At 37.5% G+C, this 23,514-nt stretch overlaps 1 protein-coding gene across 2 annotated transcripts in view; it reads right to left on the bottom strand.

Annotated features, from left to right (window-relative positions):
- Positions 1-23,514, bottom strand: part of LOC129774401 (inactive dipeptidyl peptidase 10) — a 502,809-nt gene that overhangs the window by 129,032 nt on the left and 350,263 nt on the right. Inside the window, exons 4-5 of one of the 2 annotated variants that reach the window (XM_055778134.1) lie at positions 6,626-6,740; positions 6,355-6,449 (exon numbers count right to left, since the gene is read on the bottom strand). The exons of the other annotated variant lie outside the window; for it this stretch is intronic. Of the exons in view, the coding sequence (XP_055634109.1) occupies positions 6,355-6,449; positions 6,626-6,740 (210 nt within the window). The remainder of the gene's footprint in view (positions 1-6,354; positions 6,450-6,625; positions 6,741-23,514) is intronic. 2 annotated transcript variants of the gene reach the window in all.

The raw sequence follows: 23,514 nt of genomic DNA, 5'->3' as shown, positions 1-23,514 counted from the left end.
GTGAACGTTACCGAGGACAATTGATTGAATTGAACCGTGCTCTCCAAAAAGAAAAAAAAAAGGAAAAAATGGAACACAAAGTGTTTTTCTTGATGACAACGCCCCGTCACACCGAGCAAGAGCGGCCAGCAAACATGGAGAAGTCTATTTTGAAAGTAACCTTTTGCTCGGTATCTTGCCCAGCTAGCTCACCTGTACCGTCTCAGGGTCGGCTTCCGACCTCGGGAGGACTCACACAAGACGCGCGTATTCCAGACGGACAATTTATGGCCACCGAAGCAGAAAGGACTGGTCTTATTGTAAGTTAAAGTTAGACTGGATTTGTTAAACGATTTTTATTTGTGAGTTAGTAATGCCCATGTGCTGCGAAGTCGATGGTCGTTGGGGTTGGGAAGGAGAGGGAGGAATAGCGTACCTTCTCTTATTTTCGATGGAACTGGAACGTAGGAATGACTCCACTTTCAGCTGTATCTTACGGCCAACACTGTCGCTTTTTCGCTCGGTCCCAGAGATGGTTGGTTTCTCCAGAGTGCGGGATGATGCTGCCTCGTTTTGTGGATGAATCGGAATCCCTAATAGCGGATATTGCTCTGCCTCAGCACGGTTATCCCAAGGGTGTTACTCTCGCCCTTCTGCACCGTTAGTCGTTGGCAAAAATCGCGTCGTCAGATGGTACCGGTGAAGAAACACTCCAGTATTCGTTCTCCGATTCTTCGCGTACTTTGGCTTCACTGCTGCTCACTGTCTCCAAACTTTCCTTTTCTCAACTCACGTCTATATCGCTTTATATCTTGGAACTCAATGCCCGATCCAATCGTTTCCGCTTTCCTTTTAAACTTCCTCTCACCTCCTCGTTCTCCGATCTTCTCCTCCTTTCCTTCCATCCTTCCTGTTTCCGGTTACTGTCAGAGGCAGTGACAGTGACAGCTAAGCGGGATTGATAATTCACCCAAGCGTTACCCCGTTTTAGCGGCACAGTGGGCTTGAGTTCGTGGATACAATTTTCATTGGCAAAAAAAATACATTTAACGACAATCATCATTTAGACCAGTCACAAAAAAAAATTTTCTACAAAAACAACAACCACAAAATTCTACAACGGTATTGTGAATTGTCTCGTATTTCGACGGTAACAATTTTCAAAATTTGCCAAACAGAGAGCGAGTTTTTCAAGTAATCAATCGGTAAGGTAACTGATTAATGAAAATTAAATTAAATTGAATTGAATTAAATTAAATTAAATTGAATTGAATTAAATTAAATTAAATTAAATTAAATTAAATAAATTAAATTAAATTAAATTAAATTAAATTAAATTAAATTAAATTAAATTAAATTAAATTAAATTAAATTAAATTAAATTAAATTAAATTAAATTAAATTAAATTAAATTAAATTAAATTAAATTAAATTAAATTAAATTAAATTAAATTAAATTAAATTAAATTAAATTAATTTAAATTAAATTAAATTAAATTAAATTAAATTAATTGAAATTAAATTAAATTAAATTAAATTAAATTAAATTCAATTAAATCAAATTGAATTTGAAAATTTGTGTGTTTTCATGTTTAATCTCGATTAAAAACTGTGAAATTTTGAATGACCTTAAAGTTTTTTTTTCCAATTCATTTATTTGTAAGGCTAAATCGCATAAGCTTTGCGGAGCCGGATTCAAGTTTTGTTTATACAAAGTTTCAAGTAATTGCTATGTTTAGTAGGATTCGACCGAATACTCGCGGTTTACTCGAGGTTAAAAGGGCAACAATTTCTGTGGGACAGGACAGGTTAGGGATTAGGATAAGGAGTACCGTTGTCTTAACAGAGGGTTAAGTTAAAGTAGGTAGTTAAAGAGTTAAAGAAAGTAGTTAAAGAACAGTAAAAAAATCCTTTATACTCAAGTCTCAGAAAATATTGTTTGATCCTTTTTTTTATTAATTCGTTTATTTTTCCAGGCTCAGTTACATAAGTTTAAAGGAGCCGAATGCTTTACTAAACATATTAACCATGCCTATATATCTATGAAAAATTTTCCTTAATTCTATTGTTAATAAGGTAGAAAACCGATTACTCGCGTTTGACTAGAGTTTCGAAGGGCGATATATTTTTATCTGGAAAAGGATGGGATATAAGGAGATTGTAACAAAGTTGTTGATCACACTTAATTTTTAAACCTAAACCTAAACCTTTAAACCTCAAATCTTATATCTACTATGTATTTACATTTCAACTTATTCTATTGTTAGGAAGAAGAGAACCGATTGCTCGCGAAGGAAGAAAAGGAGGGGATTAGGGTATAAGGACAATCACACACAAAGATCGATAGCTTTGAGGAAAACCTATATTTGGGACATGTAATCAAGGTTTAACCGAGCCAACACATCTCTCACCGGCCCATTGGGCTGTCTTCCTTGGGCCCGAATGGAGTTTTCTAAATTCGATCTGGCGACAAGGTGTATCCAAACAAAAATTATCACGACCAAACAACGTGCTCGATGTCGTGATAATTTTTGCCACAAGCGCAGAGATTGCTGCTGGCTATATTGAAACGGAAGAGTAGTGCATCTAACGAACAGTGATTGGACATGAGTCGGGAGAAGGTACGAATACAGTCCCGACTCAAGTCCAGACTTTTGAACCACGGTTTGAGGCTAAACTTAGGGAAAATCGAGAGAAGCCACCGGCCCAATTCATCTTCATTCCATTTGCGCTGCCAGTTAGCGATGGTGTTTTTATGGACTAAAGAATAAAATCCATTGAAGGCGATTGTTCGATTCTTTTGACAAGGGTCAAAATTGAAGCAAATGCAAGGGTCCAGATCGGAAAAAATCCTTTTATAGCTCGTATTCTTCTTCTTCGACGACATTAACGTTACCTCAAATGTACTAACCGAAGTAGTATTACCTGCGTCATTAAAATTATTTCGACATAGGACTTTGTCTTTGATTTCTATATAGGGGGGTAACTTTACGAAAAATGTAACGACTCAAAATCGTTATTGCGACATATGTTGTGTGGTATACCATAAGACCGGAAATTTATTCAGCATTTTTTTTTGCTTAAGACTTGAACAGTGAATATAGTAAAAAAAAGTTAACAACACAAACAATCGTTAACAAAGTTAACGATTGAAATGGGAATGTTTTTTTCGATTTTACTCACTCGTTTTCCCTTACAACGAAACGAGCATTATATTTGCCTACATTTCGGCGTTAGCTCACAATGTGATTAGATGCGTAGCAATAAGGTACATATGAGGTGGAGCAGTAGGCAGAGTATATTTGGATTGCTGAACAACACATAATGTCGTCATTATTTGCATTCAATATGGAATGTATATGGAAGAAACAATAAAATGTTTAAATAACTCACAATTTGATGATTTCATGAGCCAAAATGCTCATGAAATCTTGTAACTGATTGATTTTTAATAGATGATCATTGTATTGCGACCTACTTGCATCATTTAAGGATCATAAACGGCCAGAGAACAGAGGTATTATTTTAGTCGTCGGAAATAGCAGAATTTTCAATGAAATATTACTTAATTGTAAACTATTTTTCCCAAATCACATGCACCGGTACTGGGAGCCTTCAAATTATCATCATATCACCGCGAAAATAGCGAAAATTTGTTTGTTTCTGTCAAGGTGAGAGAGTTAGAATGACACACAAAAATAACACTTTTATTGATCGACATCATTTCACGAATATCCACTGCAAACTGTCACATTGTACGCATATTCAGTGGGAACTCCTAGAAAAATGTGTTTTTGATTGATTAGAAACTTGTCGAAAAAAAGCGTTCTCACATGGATTGTAAACACAAATATTGACCTCACAATGTGAAAAGTAACTATGACAGCGCATGCTATCACGCACACTACGCTCACAAACCCTGCCATCTTTTTTGCTGTCTTTATTAAAGAGATTTTCAGCCAAAATTCCGCCATCTGCTCCACCTAATAATCCTGGTCATGGGATGCGTATTATGAATTATTCTCGGTTTGCCGATAATAGGCATTTATCAACTGTTAGAATCAAAGGGGGGAATGATCTTGAAGATGATATTGAAAGATTTCACTTTATAGTCCCCAAAGATTTGACGAGAGCCTGGCTCAAAATGTTAAATGTTGATAGAGATTTTATTAGATTGTTGTTGTCCAATCAATTCGTGCTCAATTCACGTTGTATCGTGTAGGTCTTGCTACTAACAGTTTATGTAATTGTGGTCTAGGATGACGTTATATCGAGCATGTTGTTTGGTTATGTAAAAAATGTAATTAATGAACTCAACTAGCTGCTGATTTAGAAGGGGTATACTCAGATATATTTTTCAGGACTTCAATTTGATGTATCAAAAAAGAAAAAAATACAAATTATGAATAATAAAAAAACAATGAAATCAAATGCAATTATTATAGTCAATCACAGTCCTGTGTCAAGATCCCGTCTGTGCCCATAAGCCCAGACACATCAACTTTTTTGTATTCTAAATGGCAAACTCTAAATTAGGCGTGAACCAATGTAAGTTAGTAGAAGTTTCTTTTTTTTGTGAACAGGAATCGAGCCAACTCTATCGGCATGATTTGCGTAACACCCACCACTCGTCCACAGAAGCCACGATAACTGTCGTAACGGTCATAGCCCATGAAGTCCAAATCCCTCGTTTGTTACCTGCTCTGCTGTCACTTAACATTCAATTCACATGCAATGTTATCATTACACTTTCCTCTCGCGTTCGTTACTACCAGTTTCGGTGGGCCCGTAACGGAGGTGATATAACTCCAATGTGACGCCCATAAATCCCTTATCGTCGTTCATTGCAACCTAATAAAACTTCTGTTCAACATAAAGCTTCCCAGTAATACTTCCACCTCCACAGGACATGCTGAGCTAACGAATAGAGCCCAAACAGCCGAACCACAGTGTACTAAGGAGGAAAAAAAACTTCACCCGTATGTCGAGCAATTTATGGCAGCCATAATTTATCGTGTAAACAAATTGCTCCCGGGCGGCACACGAGAGTGGACCGCCTCTAGTGGGGGGGCTACTTGGCGGGCAATCAAACATCTTGTGGTGGGGTTTGGTTAAATGAAACTCGAATACTTGCACTCCAGTGTAAATTGACGCTAGAATTCCGCTCCAGGTATGCCTCCGGCGTCAGCACTCATTTAGTTAATTGAAATGTCTCGTTGGAATAGAAAAAAATCGATGAGGCAAGTGACTATATATTAGTAAATTCTTCTTTAGTTATGCTGCTGGAAGTACTAGAAACGCACTGCATTCTAAATTATACTTCACACATATTGAACTAATAAAGAAGTTGTCGAATTTACTCAAGTGCTTGGAGTTCATAATTCAATGATTTAACATGCGAAGAGGTTAAAAAAAACCAAGGCATATGCTTCTTGCGTACCCAACATTCGGTGCGTACAAACGCTATAAGAGCAAGTTTTATTCGAGTTGAAACTTTCGAATGAACTCTTTTCACAAATCATTAACCTTCGCTTTTGTTATAGAACCATACTGCGTGGAAAACCACGATGAGAAAGTGCGTGTCTTAAAGTTACAAGTTACAGTTCCTATTGCCCCATTCTCCAAGGCGTTTAGACAAAAAAAGAATTCATTCGCAGCGCCTTCAGCTGCTCCCACGAGCACAAGCGTTTGTTTAATATTCAGTTATTGATAAATTTTCATTCCAGCAAAGGTAGAAATATCATAATTACCAACAATACCAACACTGGCGCAGAGTTGACGCAAAAGGACTTAACTTTGGAATTTACTTTCCGAGAAACGCTCCCCGAGAAACTTCTCCCCGGGGGCGATTTTCAATTTACAAAAATGTCATCACGCATTATCAGCACTGTCATCGTCTACCATTTTGTGGCGTAAAATTTGCGGGGGAGTAGAATTGCTGAAAAGAGATTATTAGCCTGCGGTGGATTATACAATAAATAATATTTTTGGTTCGGGCTTTGCCAAGTTTGCCTCGGTAGGGGTTTCGCTTGAATTATTTTAACGTTTGGGCGTTTTGAGATGAAGAATTATGGAATATGAAATTGGTTCCGAGAAAAAGAATAATTAGTTTAATTATTTTGACATTGATCACAATTCCAACTTTGGAATTCGGTTGAAATTGTGGCGTGGCGTCAGCTGCAATGTTTGTGGAAGCCTCAGGTGGTACGAATTGCGTTATGGCACGCGAGTGATCGATTTATGAGAGCAACTGGTGGATCTGTTTGTGATTTATTGCAATTTAAAAAAAATGGTACATCATAGCCCCGCACTGCCGGAAAACATAAACTCAAATCTGATAAAAATAGCATACGGCAAAGGTGGAGCATTACTTACCAGCGTCGTATTTGACATCAAAATTCGCTCCGAGAGATTGTTCATGTTGAGCAAACTGATTTCTCCCCAGTGGTTCTGATACAGGAACTCGTTCGCTTTGGTTGGGAACACAGAATCGAAACACATCCCGGGAAACGGCAGATGGCAGAGAAACATGTGCGCAGGGAGAAAAAAGGACACGGAAACCACAGAGATTTAGAGCGCATAAGCAAACGATTGCCTTTGGATATATATGGAGAAGCCGTAGATAAATAGCAAATCAGAAACTTACGTCCTATCCAGCTTCCATTGAGCTTCTGGGGAGCGTATTCACCGTCGATGATATCTTGCAGTTTAATACGTTGGCCTTTCACTCGAGGCCCTTCGTCTGGCGGTGTGAGCAGTACCTGGAGAATAAGCATGAAAATGGGAAGTATTACACAAACATGAAAATGTACTTCGGATCTCGCTATCTCGAGCGGAAGTAGCGATAATTCGTGACGAGTTATTATATGAGCTCTACTAATGTTTCGAAGGTTAGCGACTGAAGTGGTTCCTAAACCGAACTATGAATATATACTCTGATTTTTCAATCGTATTATTGCTGTTGTTGTTCCGTGAGTTTCAGAAATCACTAGGTTCGTCAATGATAATTAAAGTTAATTAAAATGAGTGGATTATAACTATGATACAATCGCAAGGTTGAAGTGGGACTACCGTAATGGCTTAGTAATCATTTGTATGTATTGATTAAATTATTGATTGAATGAAACAATTATCGAATTCAATTGAATTCAACATATTTGCTATGTAAGTAAAGAATTTGAACAAACCCCATCAAAGAACCAAATTTCAAATTTAGTTTTAGAAAAAAAAATAGTAAACGTAATTTGAATAAGCACTATATTATATATAAAAATGGATTTCTGTCTGTCTTTCTGTCTGTCTGTCTGATTCTTATGAATCCGGAAACTACTGAACCGATCAACATGAAAATTGGTATGTAGGGGTTTTTGGGGCCGGGGAAGGTTTTCGTGATAGTTTGAGACCCCTCCCTCCTCTCTAAGGGGAGGCTGCCATACAAATGAAACACAAATTTCTGGATTACTCGAGAATTAATCAAGCAAATGAAACCAAATTAGGCATATTGAGGTTTCAAAGTGCAATAAATATTTTTACGGTGATTAGATACTCCTCCCCCCTCTCTTAGGGGGGACTGTCATACAAATGAAACACAATTTTTTGTACTACAAGAGAATTAATCAAGCAAATAAAATCAAATTAGGCATACTGAGGTTTTAGGGTGCAATAAATGTTTTTATGATGGTTAGACTCTCCACCCCCCTCTCTAAGGGGGGGCTGCCATACAAGTGAAACACAATTACAGGGAGCACACAAATACAAACTTCTGCATAACTTGAGAACTAATCGAGCACAATTTGGAATGTGACGGTTTTTGGGTATGAGAAATGTTACTATGATGGCATTACACCCTCCTTCCTCTGGAACGAAGAGTGGGTCCCATAAACATATTACACATATTTCAACCAAAAATATGCCACCCAAACATTAAAACTTTTAAAACCGAATTTAAATGGAAAATTCGGAAAATTAAATTTCCATATGTTCTACAATTACATAGTGACACGTGCTGTTAGTCCATTTGATGATTGCGCTAGCGAAATTGATCTTTGTTCGAAACTGGAAATGGATTTTAATGTGATGAAATGCACTCCTATATCTTCTTCTATCTATACCAATAAAAAAGTATCACCGAGCGTGTTGATAAGAGCAGAACTCGAGGAAGGAATTGTCCGATTTAGAGCTGTCCTTATTCTATCATATTTTCTGTATAAAACATTTATTCCGTGTAACCGAGAAACATATTATTTTTTTTTATCCCATATATTTATTTTAGGCTCATTAGCATTTTATCTGAAACAGAGCCGAATTTTAATCGTGTACATGTCACATGGTTATCATTATCTATAATTAGCACATTACACAGTAGCCATTTGCCAGTATTCCTTCTATACCATTGCATATGGTACATCTACACAGTAGCCATTTAGGCGTAAGAGTTTTCTATCTGTTCTTCCATTATCCAGTTAGACCGGACAGCGGAGACAGTTGATTGATCATTGTTGAGTTATTTATAGAACAGCAGCCCGATGTGTCTTGCAGAGCAGAGCAGTTGTATGGATGAATCGATCTTATTTCGACCGTGGATCGATCTCCATCGCTGGTGATAAAACATATTATTTGCAAGTGGTTGAAAAATCTTGAACGAGAATTGTGTCTGAAAATAATCTGATATTATAATGATGAGTTTTTTTAGAAATACTAGGAACTTTATTGTAAAAGGTAAATTCAACGGGGTCGATTAGAAGATCAATATATATTATAAATTATCATATCATAAATTACTAGAAACGGATTTGATTTTTATGTGCCAACCTTTTAGAGAGGCGAGTTTATATAGTTTACTACATAATTATATTTAAAATATTTTAGGTTTTCAGTATTTTTATGTTTCTTGAGATATTTCTGCACTTGGTTAACCAAAATTCAATATACCATGGAATGGATAATTAAATACTTGTATAAAGAGCCGTGATCGCCGAGCCGAGATCTAGGTTTCATTTTGTAATTTATGAGAAACAAGCATTTGAAAAACAGGTATTTAAGAGCGTTGTCACGTCACAAAAATAACACATTTTTTAAATTTATCAGCTGAATCTAAGTTCAAACCTTCTTATTCGGGGTTTCTCTGGGCAAACAATGAGAGTCAACAACCCACCCGGTCCACAAATAGAGGCGTATCAACTGCCTCAAGAAGTCGTTGTACGATCCATTCCAGCGTGACGTATTTTGACAGCATTTTATCTATTTATTCATTTCGTCAAACGATAGTAGACTACACTTACTTACATAATAATTCATAAAAAAATAAATAAGAAATAATCATTAAAATTAATTCTATGTATCTAATGCAATGTATTTTAAGATGATCTCTCAGTGATAGACTTTTTTAGTAAATTTTCGACATTGTCACATCAATTACATCACTGTACTTGTTGTTCGTTTTCATCATTCTATTAAGGGGCCAATTCATAACGTGTAAAGTTTTAAATGGAATTGGTTTGAATAAATTTCGTGAACGCAAGGTTCGTGACGGCGCATAAAAATTTAGTTTTTGGAGTAAGTTTCCTGAATTATTCCGTTGCGAGACCAAGTTAATTAAACATGAAAGTTCAGCAATCTCTCTCCGTTTCAATACTTATCAACATGTAACAAGCTTCATATGGAGGAAGTGGAAATGTTTTCCAACCTAACTTCCTCAGAGCAAATAACACAAATTGTTTCTGAACGGATTCTATTCGATTGGAGTGCAGTTCTTGATAGGGTGCCCACACAACACTACAGTATTCTAAAATCGATCTAACATAGGTTACAAACAAAGCCTTGATTGTGTATGGATGCCTGAAACTGTAAGAAAATCTTTTTATGAATCCGAGCATGCTATTTGCCCTTTGATCATCGCGTTGTGGTACTCGTCAAAAGTGAATTTTGAATCGAGAATCATGCCTAAGTCTCTAATTTAGTAAGATTAGATTCTACCCATTTCAAAAGAGTACCTGCTATTCCCATACGTTGCAGCTTGAAGATGAGCATTGGAATATTTACTCTATCGAAGGCCTTGCTGAGGTCTGCGTAGAGTGTCTCAACAACGTTTCCGCTATCCATTACCACTAGCGAATAGGATACAAACTCTAACTGATTAGTAGTCGTAGATCTTCCTTTATAGAATCCATGTTGATTCTATTAAACATGATGTTTCAGCTTATAGACAATGGATTCAAATAATCTAGGGATAGAAGATAAAATGGCGATACCACGATAATTTGTTATGTCAGAACGGTTTCCTGATTTGAATGTGGGAAGATGAAATGAATTTTTCCATACAGATGGAAATACTGCTGATTTTAGCGATAAATTGAAAAGCCAGAATAAAGGCTGAACAAAGGCATCTGCCAATTTTTTCAACAATATAGGAATACCATCTGGACCCCTAGACCTTTCGATGGATCTAGAACCTCCAGCGCATCAGAAAGTTCATTAACAGTGATTTCATCAATCGAAACTCGCACATTCTGGCAAAAACGAAAAGTAATTAATTGTTTTTTTTTCCAAAATATATATTTTTATCAAGGCGCATATGGCGTTAGCCTGACGGAGCCGGAGTTCAATATTTTGACAGTTTTTCTTATTATCTATGTTAGTAATATGTAACCGATTACTCGCGGTCGGCTCGAGGTTAGTATTACAAGTGTTCTCGTAATTGGGATGTTGCTGTCTCCTATGCTCTGTACGTGTGCCCGACACGGGATACTTCCTATTGGGATGCAGCTGACCATTAATCAGCAATGCCCCCCTAGTATGTACCCCATATCTAGCGTGGTGCGTCTTCTCGACTCGAGGAATCCAGGATAGAATGGTCACTAGCCGGCTCAATCGTCAGCTCGTGTAGAGTTGTCATGAGCGGTACAACCTTTGGCTCTTGTTGTATAACTTTTTTTTGGAAAAACCGGGCGAATAGATTACTAATATCCTTATCATTTGATCCAGCAAATTCATCAAACTGCATACGTGATGGAAAATTATTAGATTTAATTTTATCGCTGGCGAAATTGAAAGAAAATTCCGTTTGTTTTGTATCTCTTATGTGCTTTTTGTTTCTTGTTTTTGAGAGTCTTAATATCACGATTGTACCATACGGGTGTTTTTGACCTATTTTGATGTTTTCTCTGTCTTTTCGGGACATGCTCATTTTTGATTTTATAAAGATTGCTATCGAAAATGTCAACAGCTTTGTTTATGTAATTTCCTTCTTTAAGTTTTTTTTTATATCTGTATTATAGTGATTTTCAACTCATTTGGCTGGTTCGTCACTTTTACTTCCATTTTTGGAAGAATGGAGGGAGTGAGAATTGAACTCGTGACCTTCAGCGTGAGAGGAATGGATGTTACCACTACGCCAGATCGCCTCCACCCTTCTATAAGTAGTTATTCCCAATTTATGTTGTTAAGCCTACAATTAATTTGTTCATAATCTGCTTTTTTGTAGTCATACACAACTTCAAAATCACTTTCATCGGAGGCGTGAACTTGTGTAATCAATGAATAATTTATTCTATAGCGATGTGGAATTTTTCTTTTTTCCATAAAGGAGATATAGCCTTCAATACAAGAAAATCTTTCGTGCAATTTGTGAACAACAAGTCTAGGTAACAATTTAGTTCATTTGGAATTGAGTTGATTTGATATAGCCCTAGTTGGCTTGTTTTATCGAAAATAAATTGTAATGTCTCAATTTCACCTACGATAGGAAGCAATAATAATTCATTTTCCTCGTCTACAATGAAATCATTTTTTTTTGTTATTTCTTGGTCATTTTGGTTAAAGTCACCGTAAATATGGATTTTACAGGGTTTTCCAACTTTAAATTCCGAAAGTAAATTGAAATAAAAAACACTTAGAATTCGAATTTCGATGAAACTTTTATTTCAAATTAAAGTTTGGTTTATGCCATTATGTGTGAAATACAACATCATTCAAATGTCCACCTAGGGCTTCCTCGCACACCTTGATCCGGAACAGGTAATTTTCGATGACTTTTCGGCACATATGGGGCGGTATCTCGGTCATAACTTCACGAATGTTGTCTTTCAAATGTTCAAGAGTTTGCGGAGAGTTGGTATAGACACGGTCTTTCGCATAACCCCACAAAAAAAAGTCTAGCGGGTTCAAATCGCATGATCTGGACGACCAATTGGAATCACCAAAACGCGAAATTATGCGTCCCTCAAATTTCGTTCGCAATATGGCCATGTTCGGTCGTGTTGTGTGGCACGTGGCGCCGTCCTGCTGAAACCACATGTCATCCGTATTCATATATTCAATTTGTGGCAAAAAAAAAATCGGTTTACATGCGGCCATAGCGCTCACCATTCGAAGTTACCGTCTCGCCGTCCTCATTTTCAAAGAAATACGGCCCGATGACCCCACCAGACCATTATGCGCAATAAACAGTGAGTTTTGGCGGATGCAATGGCCTCTCAACACTCACGCGTGGATTTTCTGAGCCCCATATACGGAAATTTTGGGTGTTCACATAGCCACCGAGCTCGAAATGTGCCTCATCGCTGAAGAAAATTTGATGCGAAAATTCAGCATTTTGCTGCTGTTGTTCGTTCACCCAATCGACGTATGCCCGACGCATTCCATGGTCACCACGCTCTAATTTTTGTACCAGTTGGACTTTATATGGATGTAGGTGCAAGTCCAAATGCAAAATTCGCCACAATGATGTGTTTGACAAGCCCAATTGCTGAGCACGCCGTGGAATCGAAACATTCGGGTCATCCTCCACACTGGCAGCAACAGCAGCAATATTTTCGGCCGAACGCACATTACGATGATGCACAGGTTTCACAATATCCGCTAGGGATCCAGTTTACCCACGTTTACCCACACATCATCAAATTCGTTATGTTTTTCAATAGGAATACAAGCTGCGTTGAGTGTTGACAGCAATGAGTACACCACCCCCCGATTTTTTTTTCGCACAAATCTCGATCAATCTCGATTTCGATTTCCAGTTTGCTGATAATAGTATTGAATGACAAAAAATATGGAAACCCCATACGATTTGGGTATTGGTTAGGTGTCTTACCAGCGGTAATAGAATAGCGTATTCCGATGTCATTTTAAAATCGAGGATGGTGACTTCCGGTTCGTTGAAAAAGGATCTAAAAGACCGGAAATGCCATGAAATTCCACAATACGAACGTGAATGGTAGTGTCTGCATATAGCCATAGGTACGAGAAGAAGAATGAGAAAAGGGAATAGAGTTTGATAGTGAGCAATATTCGATTGGTAAGAACTTAGCCTTAGAGCGACGCGTGTGGAGTTAGACAAAGAAAGTACACATCCAAATGCACACGCAAACGTCAACGGTTTACGATCAAAGTCAAATTCATATTCAACACGCAAACCAAACATAAACGCATAAACACAGATGCATGCAAATAGTTTATCAAACATTCCTGATAGCAAAATCAAATGCATTCTTCCTGTAATGAGTGCCACTCGATGAACCAGGATTGTGCTAGCAATTGATGGCAAACGCAAGAGTGAGCGTGTTAAACAATCACGTTGTAAAAATTGGAAGTCGGTTTAGGACCAAATGTCTTAAAATTGCATGAAACGTCGAGAACTAGTGTCATTCAAAAAAAAAATTTTGTCAAAAATCGACACTCTGGGACTTAGTTTTTATCCGGAATACAAAACGAAACGTATGGTTTTGGGTACTAGTAAAAATAGTTATCTCGATTTTTCATTCGGAACTTGCTGCGATTGTTAATTCGCACGATAATATATCATTTAAACATCATTTATTAGGGTCACAGACGTAAAAAAATAGGTTTTTTGAAAAACGGAAGATCACCGAAAATTGGGGTTTTCAAAAAAAATTGTTAGTGCCAAATGTCTTAAAATTGCATTTCTCGTCGAGATTTACTGTTATCTCGAAAAAAATTATTTTTTGGCACTAGGTCGTTTTTTCGTCTGAAAAGTCGATTTTTAACAAACATTTTTTTGGAGGTAACTGTGAATCTCAATGTGCCATGCAGTTTTAAGACATTTTGTACTAAACAAATTTTTAAAACCCCGATTTCCGGTTGATTTTTCGGTTTTCAAAAAACTCAAATTTTCACGTCTGCAACACCAATAAATGAAGTTCGAATGAGCTAATATTTTGCATAGGGTATATTATCGTGCAAATCAACATTTAGCAACAAGTTCCGAATGAAAAATCGAGATAATTATTTTTATTGGCACATAAAACCATACGTTTTGTCTCGTACTCCGAAAAAAGTCCCAGAGCGTCGATTTTTGACAATTTTTTTTTTCGAAATGACACTAGATCTCGACGTTTTATGCAATCTTAAGACATTTGGTATCAATTTTTTTTCGAAAACCCCGATTTCCTTTACTTCCCCCTTGGGTGGTTTTTCGATTTTCAAAAAACTCAAACTTTGACCGCTTTGCGCCACTCTCCCTTAAGTCCGATTGAGCTGATATTTGGCATACGGTGTTTTTTCGAGGTAATAAACATTGTTGTCGCACACCCTACGTTGTGTTTTAGATTACAGATTTCGTTGCGTGCGTGTAGGAATGGTAGCAGTCAGGACCAGGGTTTACTGAACCATAATAGCAGCATTTGAATGCTACCACGGTATATCGGAACAAGTACACTGGATACTATTTCACAGACATAAATTCTGAACACACATTTAGATTCACAAACAACTTAAATTTATTGTACTACGTTACTACATTTATTAGTGTTCAGCACGATACTTCCAGCAAGAATTGGCTAGGATATTTTATTTTACTAAGCTAAGTAGTCTACTACCATACTGCAGTTCATGGTGAGCTGACCGACAATTAATGAGGAATAATAAGGCATTGTCGGAGTTGTCGGATTGCTACCAACAATCTACACTTTGAACTAATACGATCAACCAACATTTTGTATGGGGTAATTTTTTGAAATTTTAGGGTCGATTTTTTTCCATACATTCATTGGCACCCTAGTGACCACCCTATATAAAAATCAAAGACATAGTCCTATGTCAAAACATCTTCTGTCTCTTATGGAGAAAGCAGCTGAAGTTTAATCAGAATGATAATGATTCTGTTGAAATTCAGCTGTATCAATGCTATAGCAAGGAAACGAACTGTAATGTGGAAATGATGTAAGTATCTCAACATGATGCTAAATCTTTACCCGTCTTACCCGTTACTCGAATTATTGCGAAACCCCCAATCCTAATGATTCGTTGCAATAGCACGCGTGGAGGAGGCTCATCCAAGGGAACCACAACAAAACCACATACTCCTGGGAGCGGAAATAGGATGCTTCTTGATGAGTTTCCCGTGGTTTTCCTTACGAGCCCATGGAGAAGGCCCCACACGTGCGTGAACCTCTATCGTATCAAAAATGTGAAGAAAATGCTCATTGAAAAGTATTCCATTACCCTACAGCACATTGTTTCGAATCCAATGTCGGTAATTAATTTTCCGCCTTTTGAGACCGAGAATGTTTCCACCCAGCGAAGGCGGTGTGCAGCATAATGAACTCATTAAACGAAGCGTATCGGAGGGCTCGATGAGCGCAAGTAAATGTTGGCGTAAGAGCAGCAAAATTGAAAGCCAGCCATATTTCGAGGTGTAGCTGCGCGTTCTCTCTGTGAGTTTGTGTTCTGGAGTCTGTCTCCGAAGCGATGCGATTCGTATGGCGATGTTGGGAAGGTGTTGCTAAGGACGTGTAAATTGTTGCCACAGAAGAAACTATACCAGTGAAAGCGAGCTTTAAATTATCGCTCGGATGGTGCCAATTGGGACATTTTCACAGCTGATGATTGCTGTTTGCACTCCGAGGGTTTCAACATGTGACCCACGGTCGGATAGAGTGATTATAATGAGGGCGATAAAGGCGTTTTTGTGAAAGGTGTATGAGATTAAATTTTACAAAATTATCTAAAAGGTTCGTTTTTCATATTAAGAAAATATTAAGGAAACAAACAAACAAAAATTCAAAAAGTATATAATTGTTTGATTTCAATCGATGAATTGGTATCTGCAATTGTAAAAAAATAATCGAAATCAGTTCACAGGAACCCTTTCTGAAACACGTCGTCCTACGTCAAAAATCATCCGGCATTGAAACGTTATTGTGTCAAGGATCTGTTATTGTCCGTCACTCGGGCGAACATTTGCCGAAGGAGCGAATTGTTTACATAATAACATGCTAATTTCAGCGGAATGTGATTCATTCGCTCGTAAACCACACCAATTTTCCGCTGGGAACCACGTAAGCCTTATTTACACGATGCCAAACGGCGGAAAGTTGGTTGTGGCTTCGGGTTATCTCGCCACAGCATGTTACCAAAAAACACAATCCAATCCGAATCCCCAATTCAATCAATATCATTCGGCCAGGATTGGTTAAATTGAATCACCAGAGGATGGATGAATGGAAGCGATTTTTTGTGTGCTCTCACCACTCTGGGACCTTCGGACGGAAGGAAGGGGTTATCAATCATAAAGGGTGGTGTGCTGCCATAGGCAAGGCAGCAGCTGAAAGTGTAGTTCTGTGCCGTTCGGACGCCGGCTAGTGCCGGATTCAATAAATCTATTTTTGATAGGGAACCAATTCAACGTAACGCTTTAACAGTTTTCATTAACAAATATATTGTTTTTCCCCCAGCCTTCAACAGGAAACGAAACAGCCCAGAAAATTTCTACAATAGACGTATTGTAGAAATTGGAATTTGGTATTTTGTTGCGAGTGATAGATACTATTTTCAGAGGCGGGCAGAGAGATCGATATAATGGTTGAATGGCTGTATGAATAATACTAGAAACATTGGAAAATATTTTCATATCAAGAACATGCGTTGAGTTCTGTGGCGTAACACGTACAAATCCCGCGAATGATTTTCTACTGAACAATACGTTATGTGATAAAATATTCTTATATATATTGTTTTTTTTTTCTTTGAATAAAGCCAATTCCCAATCAAATCTCGGAAACTTCCGCTTAAATCCACTGAACACACGAAAAATAGGTAAAACAATGACGACATGTGTGATATCGATTTCCGGGCTGTTGGATTTGTCTGCGTGTGTGTGTGGTTTATGTTTGTTTCGGAAATTGAGAAACATAAAACACTTTCCAAAACAACATTTACCATTTTCGAAATCGCAAAACAGCCCTCGCTTGTGTGAGTTCGTGCTGTTTTATTTAATTGGTTTCTCCAACGATGGCTTCACTTCCGGCCGGAGTATGCACTCTGTCCTGTCCACATAAAAAAGTGGCACATGGAAGGATGGACAAACAGCTGTGGGATCGGAATGCAAAGCACGATGATGTAGCGATGCCCTAGGGAATATACATTGCAGCAACTTTTCCGAAAGGCGAAATTGCTGCCGACCCGTGTCGGTGCGGGAGAGAATAAAAATAAAAACTTTTCCGGTTTCCGTTGATCTTTGGGGATAAACACTTGCACATGAGAGGCGAGCACAAAAATGCGAAGCTTGTTCCCGAGGTGAAAAATACATTTCCAAACAGGTTTTTGCGATTTGCTGTAAGCAGACGTAAATTGCAGTTTATTGAACAACTTGGTCTCACAGGTGCGGAAGAAAGTGAAAAGTTAAACAGGAAAACCAAATTCTGGTTGGTTTAATTTGTGTATGTATGTTGCATGCCGGAATTGGGCTTGAGTTTGGTAATTGATGTTGAGATTTTGTGTCAAAGGCTATATAGTGGTAACATGTTTGACGCCAAACTGTGATGTGAAACTTAGATCGCATTTTGGTTGAAACTTGTACATCAAAGGATATTCGGTGTGTTGAAAATGTTACCGTTGATGAAATTTCAACAGGTTCATGTCAAACTTATAAAGTTTCCCTTCATTAGATTTGTCGAAATTTCAATAGCATTTGAAAGTTTCGGTGAACCACCCAGTTCATCAACCATATCTGAAAACGAAGCATAACTTGAAAAACTCAATAAGACATTAAATATGAAAAACCTTGACCAGTAAAACTGGTCAACCAAAATTTAGTTTTGAGTCGTCGTCATAATACACTCAACAAACAAAATAGAAGAACACAGTGTGAAGTCGAAATTTTTGAAATGCTGTAACTTTGTGAAAAATCAACGCAAAATGGGTCATAGGCTGTCCAAACGTACCGTTTAGAACGGGACAGTACCGTTTCTTCGATCATTTTTTATTGTCCCGCCTTTTTATTAACTTGTACCGTATTTTGAATATAAAGAATATTTGTATTGCTGTCCTGGTTTATAACAACCTTCCAACCTTTCATCATTTTTTGTCCTTGTTTAAAGAGATACTATATCTGAAACTAAAATTGCTGGTAATTTGGTGGTTCTATTAGAATTCTTCTAGCTTAAAAGGAAGGAATATTCTTGATTATTGAGGTGTAAGGTGTTCTCAAAAAAAATATAGAGACTTGTGTCCAAGACCGGAATGTTGACGCAGAACTAAGAAATTGCGGCTAAGCGAAATGAATAAAATATTCATTTCGCTTAGCCGAAGGATCGGTGCCATGCCGCTATGTTTGTCTTTTTGATTCCGTTTTCAATTAGGGTAGATGCTCCAGCAATAGTGTGGGTACCAGTAATGGTGGTTTTCAGTATTTTAGCATTATTCAAGCATTTTCTGAAATAGATTACAATTATCAGATAATTTGTATTGGATCTTTGGAAATATATCTTTATTTGGTAAACTTTATGGCTTTGAAATCTCATTACTACAGCTATTATTAAATAATGTATTTGAGAGTAAATAAGAACAGTGAATTCCTTATGGGATTTGTAACGCAACATGACAATTTCATAGGGTGAAATACCAATGTAAATACTTTTTCTCTGGCAAAAATCATTGAGGAACAATTCTGAACTATTTTACTCAGAACAATCAATTGAAAAGAAACATAAATCATCGTTATTATATTGAATAAAGTGAAACTCCACTATAGAAACAGTTTAAGCAACCCTGTTTCAGATTTAGTGGTACTACACCGATTAATATTTAAGGTTAGATCTGAAACTTGACAGATGTAAACAAACTGTGATGCGCGAACAACTAACGTGTGTTCTTTATTTTTTTATTCCGATTAGGTAATATAATCTCGATTAAGTTTCGCTTATTGTCATCTTTTGACCTCGAAGGTAAGATTCTATTTCATTTTATGACAGTAATTGTTATTAGTAATGCTTTTTCCAGGATGCGGTAGCAAAATAAAAAAACGCAAACGGGTGGCTCATTCTTGTACCGAAGAAACTCTCAACTAGTGCATAGAAAGCATTAAGAGCGGTGAGAGAAGGATTTACGGTGCTTCCAGACACTATGGGATTCCGGAATCAACAATCCGGTTTCGTCTTAGTGATAAATGGAGTAAAAAAACAACTAAAGGGCCGTCAACAATCCTCCTGCCGGAAGAAGAGAGAAAAATTATAGCCTGGCTGAAGAATATGGAGAGTAAGGGATTCCCGGTAACTAAACAGACGCTTCTGTTCAAAGTGAAAGAATTTCTCGATGCTAGTGGGAGACCAAATCGCTTCAAAGATAATGTTCCAGGTAAGTTTGCACAAATCTTCCGCCCTGAACAAAAGTAACGTAATTAAATCGTTAATTGCAGGCAGGAAATGGTTCTCCAGGTTTTTAGTCCGTCATAATGATATCTCGCTGCGCACCCCAGAACAAGTAACGGCAGCAAGCGCCAATGTGTCAGAAGGTAATTTAAGAGGATGGTTCACGGGTGTTAAAGATTTTTTCACCAGCGCCCAATTATTGCGTGTCATCAACGATCCCACAAGAGTGTTTAATGGTGGCGAAACATAATTTTTTCTGCATCCAACTACTAAAGCGGTACTAGCTACTCCAGGGAACAAAAATGTATACGAGATCCAGCATGCCAATGGACATACAAACGTGACTGTCATGTTCACTTTTGGAGCGGATGGCAGTATTGTTTCACCGGATGTGGTTTTTGCCAGTTCAGAAACTTCGGTCCGGAATACTAAAGGAATTTCCTGGTGACTGGGGAGTTGGCAAAAGCTGTAATGGTTGGATGAACGTGGAAAACTTCATGCTGTACATCAAGCAGATATTTTATCCATTTCTGTTAAAGAAAAAGGTTGAATTTCCCGTCATATACTTCATCGACGGCCACTCCTCACACACAGCCATTGAAGTAGCAGATCTGTGCATAAATCTTGGGATTGTATTAGTGACAACACGAATCACCCAGCCAGCGGATGTTGCAATTTTAAAGCCTCTAAAGAATGCGTGGCAGTCAGTCGTCAACAAATGGCAAAACCGAAATGCAGGAGACATATTGTCCTTAAGGCATTTTCCGTCTCTGCTTATGAAAGCTATCGACACTGGAATCAAGAAAACCAGCATTATTAACGGCTTCCGCATCTGCGGGCCCTTCCCGTTCGGTCCAGAGAACGTCGATTTCAGCAAATGCCTAGCATCTTCAAATGAAGTGTCCGCTGACTCCGCAGCGTAGAATCAAACGGCCACCGAAGATCAATCAACTTCTGACAATGCGAATATCGTTTTGTTCTCTGATGTTATGAAGTTGGATCAAACGACAACCGATGATCCATTATCAACTCCCAATAATGCGTCGCATGATTACGTCATAACTTCAACTGATACTATCAAAGAAGCGCTGGCTGACATAGGTACTGAACGTTTGCATAGAATCACGACATACCCTGACTTAACCGAAGAGGAAATGGTCATTCGATTCTTGTATGACAAGCTTTTGGTACCACACTTGTCGTTCCTAAATGCAGGTGACAGTAACGAACAGGAAGGTACAATATTGTCTGGTGATTATGACATATATCCCGGTCGCGAATTGATAGATTGCAAAAATTCAACCAATGAAGAAAACAGTGATTGTTACAGCAAGAATCTTCTCAATGATATGGGGACAACCGACACCGCAGCCGCATTGGCGGATCGAATCAACTCTCAGCGTGACAGCAAAAGGAAGGCCGATGATATCTCAAGTTTACTGCAGACTCCGGCAACACCAAAGCGCAGCAAGAAGCATCGAAAATACACTCAGAAGTTTTTCCCAATTCTGACAGCAGAGGAACGCCTCAATGAAATGCGGCGTTTGGAACAAAAGACGGAAAATGAGATAATAGAAAAGAAAGGAAAGGCTGAACAGAGAAAGAAAGATAAAGAAGAAGCTGAAGTAATGAAATTGAAAAAAGCTGCGGAACGAGAGGAAATTAGGAAACATAAAGCGGAACTTTGTGAGCAGAAACGTAAGGGAATATTGCAGAGAAAGAAGGAGAGAGAATTCAACAGTACAATGAGACAGTTGAAGGCTGGTGGGATGATGAAGGCTAAACTAGAACTTCTTCAAGCTTTGAAACTTTCGAAATGTTGATCTAAATATAATGTTTATTGTACTTCTTATTGTATGTATCTGATTTGCTTTAATTGATTTGTTAAATGAATTTGACTTTCTTTTTTTTTTATTTTTTGTTATTGTTGTTGTTGTTTGGATAAAAAACTCATCTGACATAGTCTTAATGAATTTAAACTTAAAACTAAAACATTAAAACACACCATTGAACGCATCGGATTTCACAATTCTGTTTTTGTAGCGTAGTGATGGTTCTCCAAAAACAAAAAACTGCTCTACTGGAGAGAACGTTATATGAACTAAAAACTACATGTTATGGAATCGTTCTTTCAATTGCAGTAAGCTGAAGTTTAACAAATCTGCAATCTCTTTTAATAAAAACTGTATAATTTGCTTGTATGAAACTACATAAAAGAGAGTTGATGTAGAGCACAGAAAATCACATTTTATTTTTTATACACTCTTCTTTCCATGAAACTTGAAAAGATTAATTACCACAATGTTGATTTCTTTCCTCCATATAAGAAGAACGTAACATAAGCTGTAAATGTTCCCTTAAATATGTAACGTTTCCTAAGAAAAAAGTGTTGAATAATAACTCAGTGTACAGAAAAGCAAAATCATAATTCATTTGCTCATATAAACGGAGTTTTGAATAAAAAAAATCAACTACCACTATTACTGGAACATTCTCCACTATGATAGGAACATTGTTACTATTACTGGAACATATGATTGGTCTGCAATTAATCATTTTCCACACATATTTTGTTAACAATATATAAAAACTTTTAATGAACATGACAGTCTATAATATTTATAATCACACACATACATAATCTAATGGATATTAGCGATATAAATACTTAGAAACACATTTTAAAACAACACTTGTGCTTAGACTCAAAATTACTGGAACAGCTACCCTACTAGAATAGTTTGGTCGGGTGAACATCGGGGCTTCGTCAGCCGCTCGTTTTGTGAATGAACATTCCTCGCTTAGAATCGGTCCCCTATGCTTGAAGCAATCGAACGTGGTTAACACGTGGGACTGCCACATGAAGCACAATTTTATGGAGCACAATTGGGCAGCATAGGAGTTGAAGAACATTTTTATTTCAAGTTCCATTTTTAACAAAATCATATTAACTCAGGAATCAAATTAATTTGATCATGTCATTCGCAAAAGGCTGGAAATGCTTCAGACAATTCCTCTTCGCCGCGAACAAACAGTACTTTCGGTATTGGGTGGCTGCCAATTCGAGGGTACTCAATGTACTTTATTTACACTCTCCAAAGGTTATAATATACATATTTCAATCGGTTCAATTTCAGCCTCTGAGTCCGATTCAGTGCGTTGAAAGTTGAAATGTTGACAAAAGACTTTTTGTCGCATTCACTGACCAATTGTTTTCGATGAAGATTTTTTTCGATCCTCCGAAATGATTTCGTCTTCGAACTTTGAATCGGTCAAAATCGATATGTGTAACATCAGAGAAATTGCCAACTGCTTGCTAGTTGGAGCGAGAACCAAGACCAAGGAACATGACATGGTGAGCACGGGGTGCCCGCGGAATTGGAAAGAGATAGCCGCGAACTGAGTTAATTGGAAAAAAATATGAATCATGCCATGTTGTAAAGACGTTAAGCCAAAATAAATTAATAAAAAAAGGTGGAGAAAATAGCTCGTACCAGTTGCAAGTCGTTATAAGTAAATGTTTTCACAAAGGGAAAACAAATTTCTAGACTGTAAGGAATTTGTGAAACCTACTGATTATATTTTGTGTTTTCCTGGTATCAGCATCAGTCGAAAGGTTTTTTTTACGATTATAAATATTTGGATAACAGAAAAGTCATGGTATAAATGCTATGATAATTGTCAAACAGATCTTTGATTTAAAAAAAAAATATGATAAAACTTGCAATATTATGATGATCTTTTTGGCAGTCTCTTCAGCATCTAAATAGTACTTCGTTATAGGAACTGAATGAGTAGATCTAAAAATATACTGCCATACTGTCCCAGTCGGTGCACGAAATGGTTGGGAAGTCACCCCAGCTCAACAAACCCAAATCCCGTATCATCAGATGTACCGAAAAAATGGACCTCAAGGAGGTCCAGACCATGA

The sequence above is a fragment of the Toxorhynchites rutilus genome, chromosome 3 (genome assembly GCF_029784135.1).
Source record: "Toxorhynchites rutilus septentrionalis strain SRP chromosome 3, ASM2978413v1, whole genome shotgun sequence".
Classification (NCBI taxonomy): Eukaryota; Metazoa; Arthropoda; class Insecta; order Diptera; family Culicidae; genus Toxorhynchites; species Toxorhynchites rutilus.
The sequence above is the reverse complement of the archived record's forward strand: the minus strand, read 5'-3'. Positions and strand labels throughout refer to the sequence as shown.